Here is a 13,122-nt window from a genome sequence, read left to right as displayed (position 1 = left end):
TCATGACCCGATCACCAAAGATTTGTTTTGTTTAGTAAAATGACTCTTTGTTTTCATTTAGGAAAACTTTTTTCTTCAAAGACCTTCTTTGACACACGTATCCTGTGGAAATATTAGTGACCGTGTTGAATTAAGGAAACGACTGGGTTGCAAATCCTTCCAGTGGTATTTGGATAATATCTTTCCAGAGTTGGAGCCACTCAACCGAGGAAAAGGAACAAAACCATTTTTGTTAGCAAAGGGTAAAAATGTCCCCTGATTCCTCAACATATTCATACCACAGGACAAATTTGGAACATCATACAATTATGTAAAATGCAATGAAAAATACAGAGTGGCCAATCTCTCAGGAGTCCCTTTCTTTACCTCTAGTGACAATTCTTCCTTTGTTGCTCATCTGCCACTGGAGTTCTGGGCATAAAGACCTTGGCAGTAGAGAAGCAAGCTGTCTTACAGTTCAGATGCTGGTGTATGACTGACCTGGATAAAGTGTGTGGGTTATGATTATTTGACCAACTCACTTGGCTGTGACGGTGCATAGGCCCCTGTTCTCTGCTCTTGGAGCTTCCACCAGCCACCTGACCGGCTGACACAGCTGCCTCATGAAAGTGTTCACAGAGAGCCCTCCTGCCTTGGCTAGGTTCCTAAGTCTCGGCTGGGTGTCTTGGTTCCCACACATGCCAGGCTGGTTCCCCAAGCGCTCTCATTGGCCTTTCTAGTCTGAGTCGCTGTTCTTTTCTGCTTCTATTTTCATATTTGTGCCCTCCATCCTCTAACCTGTGACCCACAGCTTTCCTGATATTTCTTCAGTTATGTCCCATTGTTCTCTAACCAGCTCTCAGCTGTGCAGGGACTGGGACAGAAGCAGCTAGTCCCTGCCTGCCACACCCACTGAGTCCTCAATGCCTAAGGAACTTCTTTGGAGGTTTGGAGAATGGTGTGGGGCTTACCCTGGTGAAGGTGAGTTTAAGGTCAATGAGGAGTAATTCACAAAATCTACAAAGAAAATTCTGTAAGAAACACACTGAAAGGACAATAAAGAGGAGATGTTTGACAGGACTGCTAGATATAGTCCCTGCAAACACAATCTTCCCATCCTCGTGTCACTGGAAGAGTGTTTCCAGGGGCTTCTAGCAGAACTGAGCATCCAGAATGTTTGTTTTTTTCAGACAGGGTTAAGCCATGTAGCCTTGGCTGTCCTGGAACTAGCTCTGTAGACCAGGCTGGGCCCAAACTCAGATATCTGCTTGTCTCTGCTGTCCTCCCCAGTGCTGGGATAAAAGGCTCTGGCCATGTCTTTGTGTTTTCCTGAGAGGTTTAGCGGAGTAGGAAAAGCCTACCTGGGCTATTGGTGGCCATAACACATGGTGCAGAGATCAAAGGAAATAAAAAGGAAACACAAAACAGGTTGTAAGATGAGCACTGCTCCCCCCCCCCCCCCCCCCGCCAAGGATGAACTGTCACAAGCTGCCTTATACTTCTGACTGCCATGGCTTACCCAACACAATGGACGCTGTACCCTCAAACTGTGGCCAGAATAGACCCTCAAGTGGTTTTCGTTAGGAACATTGTACAGGAAAAGTAACAGACACATGGTGGTGGTGTACGAAAGCGCTCTATGCTATTGCCCTTGCAAGAGAGAGCCAGCCCTTCAATAACCACTAGTTCCAGTTCAGATGCTGTGGACAAGAATGGAAACTATGAAAGATACTCTTTTTGGCATTGAGCAGCAACTGTTTGACTGAGGGCAATGGCCATAGAAGGACATAGGTAAGGGTCATCAGGACCTCATCTCTGTGGAGAGACCTAGGTAACCTCACATAGCATCCTACAGCCTGACAATACTAGTAGGTATTTGGTATGAGTTAACTTTGTGCCACTGTGATGACAACTTGAAGGGAAAAGATTTATTTTGGCTCATGGTTGCTGAGGGCTCATTGCATAGTTGCTTGGCCATTGCACTTGGGCAGATCATCAGGGTAACAGCAGTATATGGGGCAGGCTATTTACTTCATGATGGGCAGGAAGCCCAGCAGGAGACTTGGACCACTGGACAAGGTAAGACCCTCAAAGGGACATCCCCCGATCGATCCTCCTCCTTCTAGGTTGGCCCCACTTCTACAGTTTCCAGAATCTTTGGAAATTGCACTACCAACAGGCACCAAGCTCCACACACAGGCCCGTGTAGGACATTTCAAGTCACCACAGCCAGTTAATGAAGGAGGACAGTATCCTGGGTTTCCTAGCTAGAACGATTTATTGGTTTAGGAGTTGGTGTTTTCTTAGAAATAAGGGACAATGAATTTTCTCCTTACATATGTCCTGTTGCTCTACCAGACATCACAGGTTTTAAAAAAAGACTTGGCTGAATAGCAGGCTGAGATGACAAGATTAAATATTTAGATATCCGCCAATGTACTGCAGTACCACTGGACCAACTACCAAACCTTCTAACATTCCGTTAGAGCTGCTAAAATTCCCTCACATTCTTCCCGTGAAAAAGTCGTCATCCCCTCCTCTGTCTGTTTCGCTCTGGAGCGACAACGAGGTCCTACAGGACAGAGCTTACCTCCACGCTAGGCGGGGAGGAGCCCGGGCCTCATGACGCCAGGCCGCGGGCGGTGACGTCATCGGAGGCGGGGGCATGCGTGCCGTGACGTGAGCCCTGGAGCGCGGCTCCGTAAGGCTGCGTGTCGTGGGCCGCGTTGCGCGGCGCGGCTCGTGCGGCTCGGCCCGGGCTGTGGCGGGAGCGAAGATGCCACAGCCCGTGCCCCGGAGCGCCGCTATCCCGGCCTGCGGGTGTCGCGGTGAGTAGCCGGCCCGCGGCGCTTGACCCCGCGCGGCCTACGTCGGCGCCTGAGCGTGGGCTGCGGCCTGAAGGGACGCAGCTGCTATAGCAGGCTCGGTGGCCTGTGAGGCCCGAGTTGTCTCCAGCTTCAGCAGCAGTGTGTGCCCTGCGCGGGGCCGAGCTCTCGGTGGCCGTGACCTCCAGCCGGTGTTGTGGTTTACCAGAAATAATACCGATTTTATCTTTACTGCTGTTATTGCGCGGGTCAGGATTTGGACGGCGTCCGTACTGGAGGCTGGAAGACAAAAAGGATGCATGTTTCTGTTTCCTTCGGAATGTGCTTGTTAAAGAAATTACCTTGTATGGTTTCCATACACCCCAAACTAGTGCATTAAATATAAAAGTAGAAGGACCTGCCACCTGTCTGTCAGATCTTTCCCTTTGGTGAATATTAGCATGCTTATGATTGCTTAGCTGCATTTTCACATTAACGAGTTGGTCTAGACCTTTTACTTTATGAGAGCCATCAGTGGTGTTGGTTGCTTATCTTCAGACACAAAATGAGACCTTGGAGACCCTTTCCAATCTGTGTGCCCAATAAAATAGTTACTTATTTCTTCTTTAATTTGAAATACTATTTTAAGAAAAACAGGAAATAAGCCTAAGTTTCTTACCCTCAGAGTGTGCCTGCCACCACAGAGCTCTGCAACCGAAATGTCAGCACTCGGTAGTCTATACTTTGTATTTGATTACCCTGCAATTTTATCTCTAACATTTCTGTGCTGTTTCTTGCCAGTTTTTCTTCACAATTCTAGACTACTACTTTTCTTATAAGGTATACATAACGTGGGGTTTGCTGTATTGTTTTAATAGTACAATCGGATGGCATCAGGTGCATTCATAATGTTGTCTTACAGTCAGTGCTATATATTTCCAAAACATATCACTCAGGACAGACACTGTACACAGAGGGCAGGAACCCCTGCTCCTTCAGTCTCTATGAATTTACCTGGTTTAGTTACTTCATTTTAAGTGGGATCCATGGTCTTCCTTTTCATTCAGCTTTATGTGTATCTGTTTGAGTCTCTATGATGACTGTTCTTGGTTGTCAATCTTAGTACATCTGGAATTAATTAAAACTCAAAAATGCCTGGGCACAACTGTGAGAGATTTCTGCTTAATTAAATCATCAGAAGTGGGGAGAGCCGTGTCTAATCAGTATCTTTGAGGTGCGAAGATCTACCTTTAGTGTAGGGCACACCTTGTGCTGGCAGCTTTTATAAAGGATATGGAATAAGGAAGCCCGCTTGCTCTCATCCATACTAGAAAGTCCGTTCCTTCGCTGGCATCAGAGCCTGTTTATTCAGGATTCCAGTGTCGACTTCCATCTTTGTGGACTGAACAACTACCGGATTCTTGGACTTTGCATCAGTCGACAGCCATTGTTGGACTAGCTGGACCACTCGAACAGCCCCCACCCCCTGTATATGCAGAAATTCATTCTATAGTTTCTGCTATTCTAGAGAATCCCGGCATGTAGTCTCTCTGCTTTCATTCTTTGGGATGTATATGTAAGGCTTGAATTGCTTGGTTCCTATTTGAAAAGCCTCCGTACTGCGGTCTTTCATAGTGCCTGTCAGCACATCTTCTGGATGTTCCTTGGAACCCTTCTGAGGTCTTTTCATAGGTTCTTCTCCATAGTTTCCAGAGCCCCAGAGTATATTTAATATCTGTTCTCCACCTGATCTACCTTTGTTACTTAAACCCACGCTGCACCAAGTTTCATGTAGTTCCTCTGTGTCTTTTAAGTTTCTTTGTGAAGATTCCAGTGTGAAGTCACCTCCCTATCTTGAATGTAACAGCTCACCCCTGACCCTTGTTCTGGGTCATCAAGACTTGAAAGCTTGGTGCTATGGCCTCTTCTTCCTTAGGTGATTTCCTTCAGTCTGACCAGTATAGATAGTTGGTCTCTGTTCTTCTACCTTTCCCGCTGAGTTTCACAGCCCAAGGTCAAGCCAAGATGGCTTCTCCTTGTTGATTGTCACTGACTTCTTGAGTCTAAACATTTCTCCCTCTATCCCAAACTGTTTTGTACAGAGCTGTCAGGACTTCCTTCCTAAGCTAAGGAATGGAATTGCTTAAGGACACTAGCTATCGATTTTCATCCCACCTCCCAATAGCCCTCCTCACTCTGTAGCCCAGGCTGGCCCAAACTATTGTCATTCTTCCTGCCACAGCTTCCCAAATGCTGGGTTGTCAGTGTGAACTACACCATGTCCAGTTCATTTCTTCTATGCATTTCTGACGAGGTTATTCTCTGTGGCAGAGCCAGCCTGCTTTTCTACAGTTAAAACTTCCACTAGCTTTAAAGCCCTTACAATTCATTGACCAGTTAATCTCTAAGTCTTTCAGGTAGGGTTAGGAACATGGCTCAGTGGTTAAGAGGAAATAGTGTTCTTGCAGAGAAACCCAGCTCAATTCCCAGTACCAATGTTGGTGACTTGAAACTGCCTGTGGGTCAGACACCTCTGGACTCTGCAGACCCTATTTATGTATGATTAAAAATAAAAAGAAATCTAAAATAAAAATAAAAATGTTTGGGTAATTCTGCTTCATTTTACCAAATCCCTGAACCTTCTCAAGATATTTAAAAAGGCTGCCAAGTTAGTCAGAGGTCTTTGAAGAAGTGGAGGCAGGGGAATGTGTCCCCATAAACACACATGTGCATACACACAGATATGTTCAAGAATTCTTAGGGCAATGCAAAAATCATTAGCAGTTCCTTACTGAGAAGATAGATGGGACTTTTTAAATGCTTGCATTTTAGGAACTATATGTTCGTGCATTCTTTTAAAATTAAGCATTCTGTTTTGCAGTAATTGTAGACTCACATGAAGTTATAAGAAATATGAGAGAATATATATGCTTTACTGTGTTCTGCTCAGTATTATTACGGAAAACTGTAGCATAACATTGTAGCTGTAGTATTGGTGATGGTGTAGTTAAGACACGGCGGTCTATTGCTACAGCGATTCCATACTCACTTTGCCTCTGTAAGAATTCTCCACCCCTGTCTCCCTAACCTTTTAGGGATACGTAGTCTCCCTGGTCTTTGCCAACCTTAATGTGACAACCAAAACTGTTCCCAGGTATTGCAGAAGTCCCTGGGAGTGCCTCATTGCTTTTCCAGATGTGTGTGTTTCCCCAGCCACTGGCTGGGGGATCACTGGAGTTTGAAGAGCAGACCAGGGGTTAGGAGACAGAGTCGGCACACAGTCCTTTCTACTGCACTGTGCACCCTCTTCCACACACATCTGAGTATTCTGCTGTTCAAGTACACACTTGTAAAGGTACAGTGAAACCTGCATGGCTTTTTGTGGAAAAGTTAGTAGTGAGGAAGACATAGTTGATATATACAATCATGACTAGTCTGTGCTCTCTTACTCCGTGGGCAAGAGTTAGCTCAGGGCCCGATTGTATATATGTTGTATATACCTACCCTCTGAGTCAAGGAGTTCAGCTGTGCAGACCTACATTCCCTCATAGACAGCCAGTAGGAGCCAGGAGACTATCGCCTGAGTTTCTTCTACAAACTACTGTAAGGGAGGGGACTCCATCTCTGTAACAGTGGGAAAGCCGTCCACTTAGTGACCCTCACCTGTGCTCTGCAAGGAAGAGACACTCACCGGCTCTGAAGAGTGAATGTTGGTGGAATCCTGCCTCAGTTTATCTCGGGACCTTAGGAAGGAGGGATGACATTGCCTACATCCCCACCAGGGCCTAATTTTAGCCATAGTATTCATGTCACAACCCCTAGAAACCAAAATCCATAAAAGCCCATTTTCATACAAGTAGTATGATATTAAGAGAACAATTATTGGCTTGTATTTTGTTTTTAAAAAGCATTTATTATGAAAAGCTCTAGACCCTAAAAATTAACAGTTTGAAATCTTGTGATAGTTCTTTTCAAGATGATTTTCTAGGATAAACTCATCTCTACTTTGATGCCTCCCATTCTTAAACTATTATTTAATTTTGGAATAGCTTTAGATTTACGGAAATTAGGATAATATGAAGCATTCCTGTGTGCTGCGATAGTGCCAACGAAACATGTGTTGCTCACAGGTAGCTGCCGACTCCCTGCTGCGGTTTGTCCCTTAGCCCGCAGCACCTCTTCTGCTGTCTGTGTGAGGGCTGTTGTTGCTGAGCGCAGAGCCACTGCTCAGAGGATGCAGGGCCGGGACCCAGCTCTGCCTGCCCTGGCTCGCTCACCTGTGCCAGGTTCTGAACTGTGTGCTTTAATGTCTTTTGCTGGCTTCTGTCTCCAGTTTCCTGTTTTTGTTTTGGTTTGTTTTGCTTTGTTTTTGGTGTAAGTTTGCTTATTTCTCTCAGTAGCATTACTTAGTTCCGCGTCTGAGCTATGTTAGTAGTGTAGTATTTGTGTTCTTTTTGGCTTTAAGGAATGTTTGTGTTGGACTTTTTAAAATTTATTTTTATACTCAAGATTTTATTCCCCTCCTTGTCCCCTTCCACATCCCATACCTCCTCCCTCCCCCATACCTCTCCCTCCTGTGTCTCCACAAAGATGTCCCCATCCCATCAGACCTCTAAACTTCCTGGGACCTCCATTCTCGAGGGTTAGGTGCATCTTCTCTGACGGAACCCAGCATAGGAGTCCTGCTGTATGTGTTGGAGGCCTCATCTTAGCTGGTGTGTGCTGCCAGTGTCTAGAGGTTTCAGGGGTTCAGATTAATTGAGATTGCTGGACCTTCTACAGGGTGGCCCTCCTTCTTAGCTTCCTCCAGCTTTTCCCTAATTCAGTAGAGGGGTCAGCAGCTTCTGGTCATTGGTTGGGTGCACATACCTGCATCTGACTCTTTCAGCTGCTTGTTGGGTGTTTTGGAGGGCAGTCATGATAGATCCCTTTTTGTGAACGCCCCATAGCCTCAGGAATGGTGTCAGGTCTTAGGGCCTCCCCTTGAGCTGGACCTTCTTTTCCTCAGGGTCCTCTCCATTTCCATCCCTGCATTTCTTTCAGACAGGGAGGAATGTTGTTGTTAATAAGCTGAGTTGCCGGGGTTGGGGATTTAGCTCAGTGGCCCTGGGCTCAGTGGCCCTGGGTTTGGTCCCCAGCTCCAAAAAAAAAAAAAAAAGCTGAGTTGCCCAGTTTAGCCTTGAGCTCTATTCTACTGCTATGATGGCTATTCCTGGTGGTCAACTTGACTACATCTAGAATGAACTACAGTCCAGAAATGGAGGGCACACCTGTGATCCAGATCTTGAGGCTGGAAGACATAGGCTTCTGACCTGAATCTTGACATGGAGATCTTGAGGCAGAGCGGCCTGAAAAGTTTAGGCCCAGGCAAGGTAGTACACACCTTTAATTCTAGGAGACTGAGGCAAGCAGATCTCTGAGTTCAAGGTCAGCCTGGGACAAAACTACTTCAAGATCCAGGTATGGTGATACACATCTTTAATCTGGGCCACACCTTTTGCTGGAGGCCTCTGTAAGGACATTGGAAGAAGGAAGATTTACTCTTCTTTTGCTGAGGAGATGCTGAAGTATTTCACATTGAAGAAGAGAATTTTAGGACAACTGAACATGAAGCATAGGTGGGATTTATTAAGATTTATTATCATTTGTTTATTCTCTTACTTTCTAAGACAGGTTGGTCTTAGAAAGTTCTATAGCCTGCTGTGTAGCCAAGGATAATCTTTAACCTTTTATTCTCTTGTCTCCACCTCCTGTGATAGACTGGTAGGTATGCACTTGTGTCTCTGATAAGAAAGACTTGTAACTAAGTATGCATGGGCCTTGAGGGAAACAGGGTGCTTCAGAAAGGATAGCACCCACGTGAAGGTGTGGGCTTCTTATGGGAGAACCCCGTTTGAATGTCTTAGCCATATTTGTGATTTGGGTCCTTCTGAAGAAGCCTCACTCTGCAGCTCAGACTGGCCTGTACTCGTGTGCAGTACATGCATCTCCACATGCACCAGTTCTCTTCTGGTTCTTTTCTTTCTCAGTAAATGAGATCATGGAGTGAGACAGCACATGAGGTGTGCCTTACAGTATGTTAAAATGATACGGTTAGAAACATAGGTCGAAGGAATGTAGATCATAAAATTCAGAGCTGACTGTAAACAAGGGTTGTAATCCTGTTTGTGAGAATCTCCGAAAACGTAGTTTCGTAGCTGAGACAGAAAGTAAGTTAGACTCAGCATTCACAGTACTTTGATTGTAAACATGATCTCTTGTTATTGTAACACTTTTAAAAATAAAATTATTATGTGGTAAAATTAGTTGAATTTTTACTTTTTAAAAAGGATTTTTTTTATTACTTTTAATTATGTGTATCTCCATGTGAATGTGTGAGTGCAGGCCAAGGAGATCGGAAATGTTAGATCTGTTAGAACTGTCTGACATTGGTCCTGGGAATCACACTTGGGTCCTCTGGAAGGACAGCAAATGTTCCTCTTGATTGATGAGCTTTACCTTCAGCCCTTACCATGCTTTTCTTTTTTAAGATTCTTTTTTTTATGTGTTTGAGTATTTTGCCTGCGTGTATGTTGGCATACCACATGTTGTCCATAAAGACCAAAATGGTGTGGAACCCCCTAGGACAGGAGTTAGAAATGTTGTTAGCCACTATGTGGATGCTGGGAACTAACCCCGGTTTCTCTGCCAGAGCAGCAAGTTGCTCTTGACTGCTGATCCATTTCTCCAACATCTGTCTTGACATTCTTACTTGAAATGTCTCTTTTAAAAAGGATTATTGTCTCAGTCCATGCAGCCTTCACAACTGTGTCCAAGGCCTTGCCTCTTAGTGATAAAAGGCTTCAGTTAGACGGGAATCGAGGGGCCGCTCTCCCCTTCATGTCCCTTTCATTGTCTCCACTTATGTCTTGTGTCAGCAGCACAAGTGTTTGCCATCATGCCCTGTTTATTCCCTGTAAAGAAGAGATTCGGAAGTGCCAGAGGGCTTCAGGAGCTCTTTCCTAGGGAGTATTTGATGTCTGTCTGGGTTGAATTTGCTTGGAACCTTTCCTATTAGGTACTCTCCTTACTGCAGCTATAAACATTGCTGGCGCTCCATGCCTTCCTTCTTTTAGTTTTCCAGCACAGATAAGGGCGAGCTGTCATCACATGGCAATTTCACAGGCTGTGAGGCACAGCACAGCTGTAAACCAGTAATTGTATTCACATGAGTAGCTGAGTTCAGATGGGGCATATCCCTTTAGTGGAAAAGGCTGACAAATGCGTGCTCTCTGACAGTTGGTATAGTGAATATACTGACACAGAAAACAGCAGGAACTACTGAAAGGTAAGTTCTTAACATTTAAAGAGACATTTTAAACATCATTAAGCATTATGGGACTTTTTGTACTGAAAAATGGAAGACTTCCCTTTTAGGTTCATCTCATTCGCCATGTGCTACAGGGCGTAGGCTCAGAGGAGACACACTCTGATCCTCCACTTACAGTGCTTACATTCTCTCAAACCTTACAAATTAATAAAAATCCATCTTCAGGGTGCCTGTAACACATTGTTTTCTTTGCACATATTGGGCTAGACATCCTCTTTGTATCGGAGAGTAGGGAAGGGCTGTTGTATTTCATTGAAAGCCTTCAAATTTAGTAGACTTCTTATTTTTCTTCAAAGTTTTTCTTACATTATGGAGTGTTTTCCTAGGAATGTTATTTTCTAGCCTCACTTGTTAAATGGTTGCATTTACTTTATAGAACAGGTTTGAAATGAAGATAAGTACAGATAAAGTTAGCCTAGATGCCACTAACCAGACCCTATTAATGTGATTTCCTGATAACTGCCAGAAGCAGTTGGCAACAGCAGCATGAAGATTAAAAATAGGCCTCAGGGTGTAAATCATAAAGCAATACTGGATTTTAAATATTTTCTTATGTATCTCTATCGTCTAGGTTCTCAAGGACAGTAGTGAGATGGTCAAGCCGGCAGCACCTCCTGGTAGCCTTTCCTTTAGAATTACTTAGTGACTCTTTCTAGAAGAAGATGTTAGGTAATTGAGTGTGTTTTTATGCTGTGAACTCACGTAGGTGAGAGTTGAACAGGCAGATTCAGGCATATGCACTTAAACTGTCATTTTATTAAGATAAACTTTTCTCCCTTCTGGGATCTGACAGGGAAGGTGGTGTGTAGCTCCTTAGCCCGCCGCTGCCCTAGTCTGTGCTCTTTCACCATGAGTGAGCACTCTTCTCAGGGGCTTATGAGAAAGGCTAGGAACAACTCAGATACTTTGGTTGTAGCTTACTGTACCTTGCTTTTCCCCACCGTTTCTTTAATCTTCCCGCTTTGGTCTTGCTTTTGTCTGAGGAATCTGTTTGATTACAGCTTCACTTTTTTTTCTACAATGATTTGTGAGTTTGAATATTTTTGTTTTGTTTATTGAGACAGGGTTTCTCTGTGTTGCCCTGGCTGCCCTGGAACTTAGAGCTCTGCCTGCCTCTGCCTCCTGAGTGCTGGGTTAAAGACATACACACCCACACCAACTTCCTGTTTAGATTTATTAGAACTTGGTCAGTTAGACTACATTGTATTTTCACTCCCATAGGAGGCGAGAACAAATTCCTCCAAGTTGTCCTCTGATCTCCATATGCATGTCATGTCATGTCATGTACATAAATTCATTTAACATTTGTGGGATTCACTTATTTTTGCTAAAAAGAAAGAACAAAAAACTGAACTACTGATCTCTATATAAACTTTCAACCTGAAAAATTATGGAGAAAAACTTGTTTAAAGCAATGTGGTGGTATGTTTAAAAATTATAAATAGATGTGTGTAAGTGCTATGCTATAGGCTGATGTGCGTGTGCTGTGCACATGAGGGCATTTTTAAATTGCTTTCCATCTTAATTTTAGAGACATAGCCCTCCCTGAACCTGGAGCTCTGATTGGTTGGGTACCAGCGAGTTCCACGGATCTATCTGCCCTTCTCTGCTTTACCTAGCATAGGGCCAAGAATCCAGAATGTGGTCTACATGCCTTCTCAGTGAACACTGATGTTCATTACCCCACATGCCCTTTGCTCACACTCTGCTGGCTTCTAAGATTTCCCATTGGTCAGAATCTCAATGTCCCCTAACTTTTTGAGCAAAAATATGGTTTTAAAAACTATCCAAGCAGGGTTGGGGATTTAGCTCAGTGGTAGAGTGCTTGCCTAGCAAGTGCAAAGCCCTGAATTTGGTCCTGAACTCTGGGGAAAAAAACAAAACAAAACAAAAAACAAAACTGTCCAAGCAAGTAGTTATTGTTAACACAAGGCAATGATGAACATTTGGGTTTGAGAAGATGGAAGGATCCCTCTGTTCTGGGGTCTGTCTTATGCTTCTAAGGGGTGAAGGTCTCTGGGTGAGGTCTTTATAACCTTGCTTATATTGTGGATACATTGTTTATTGAGATGCTGTCAGCTCACATCTGGAATTACGGTTCTGTTTACAGATGTTCAGCTTCTCATTTTCCAACCACTTTCTTCAGCACTCGCTCAGCCTCTTAGGCACCTTGAATCACCAGTCTGGTCACAGGTTTATGCTAGTTCTCACCTCACCTTTTTGCCTGGCTTTATTTTGTGATCTTTCCACTATAATGATCGTGTTCTGTGTACTTTGCTCACTTGCTCCTCCTCTGAAAGCAGCCACCAAACCAATGAAAGAAATGCAGAGTCAAACTAACGTTCTTACGGCTGAGCCGGTCATTCCTGCAACACTGATATCTGGTTGTGACTGTTTTTGCTTTATTAACCATTTACGTTTTTCACTGAAAAGTTTTTCACTGATTGTTTGGCTTGGCATTAATTGGCCTTATGTATCTGCTTTGACCTTCCTTGACATTCGGCCGTGGACATTGAAGCCAGTAGAAGAAATAACAAACAAAGGTACAAAGCAAAGCCTGTTACGTGTAGGCTAGACTTGTCGTTTGTCAGAATAAATTAGATTAGAATTGCAGGTTTTGATTTTTGTTTGGTTGCTTTAATGTCTAATAGCAGGTATGTGTTTGCTGTGCACCTTTTCATATTTGATTGTTGATCTGTCTAAAACTGGTGTCTGTTGCTTCTAAGCACTATTGTGGCTAATTATAAAAATGGTTAATTTTATAAATGTCTCATGCACAGTGATTTGCCACCTAAAGTATGTTCTCAGTAATAGCATGGCTAAGGGAAATAGCAGCTACTTCCTAGAGTAGAGTAGATGTAGAGACACTTTAGTGTCTGATTTGTGTTGGTGTGCTGTGAGGACGGTGTTCTGGGAAGGCTCCAGGCAGAGTTTAAGAAGTCCGAGGCTGGGCTCTTTGGATGGAAACCT

At 44.0% G+C, this 13,122-nt stretch overlaps 3 protein-coding genes across 10 annotated transcripts in view; 2 read left to right on the top strand and 1 right to left on the bottom strand.

The window, feature by feature from the left end:
* Galntl5 (polypeptide N-acetylgalactosaminyltransferase-like 5) overlaps positions 1 to 344 on the top strand; it is a 49,922-nt gene extending 49,578 nt beyond the window's left edge. For all 5 annotated transcript variants that reach the window (XM_039108062.2, XM_006235958.5, NM_001025148.1 and 2 more), the window contains one exon: positions 62 to 344. In XM_039108062.2, the coding sequence (XP_038963990.1) occupies positions 62 to 259 (198 nt within the window). In that variant the 3' untranslated portion in view covers positions 260 to 344. The remainder of the gene's footprint in view (positions 1 to 61) is intronic.
* Positions 1 to 13,122, bottom strand: part of Kmt2c (lysine methyltransferase 2C) — a 402,268-nt gene that overhangs the window by 148,362 nt on the left and 240,784 nt on the right. The gene's annotated exons all lie outside the window — the stretch shown is intronic.
* Galnt11 (polypeptide N-acetylgalactosaminyltransferase 11) overlaps positions 2,630 to 13,122 on the top strand; it is a 33,511-nt gene continuing 23,018 nt past the window's right edge. Inside the window, exons 1-2 of one of the 4 annotated variants that reach the window (NM_001271319.1) lie at positions 2,630 to 2,807; positions 12,263 to 12,345. The gene's annotated coding sequence lies outside the window, so the exon portion shown is untranslated. Of the gene's footprint in view, positions 2,808 to 12,262; positions 12,346 to 12,419; positions 12,696 to 13,122 lie in introns of those variants that run through there. The other 3 variants (NM_199393.2, XM_063285940.1, XM_006235923.5) reach the window with 3 other exon arrangements.

This window comes from Rattus norvegicus, chromosome 4 (genome assembly GCF_036323735.1).
Source record: "Rattus norvegicus strain BN/NHsdMcwi chromosome 4, GRCr8, whole genome shotgun sequence".
Lineage (NCBI taxonomy): Eukaryota > Metazoa > Chordata > Mammalia > Rodentia > Muridae > Rattus > Rattus norvegicus.
This window is presented reverse-complemented; position numbering and strand designations above follow the sequence as displayed.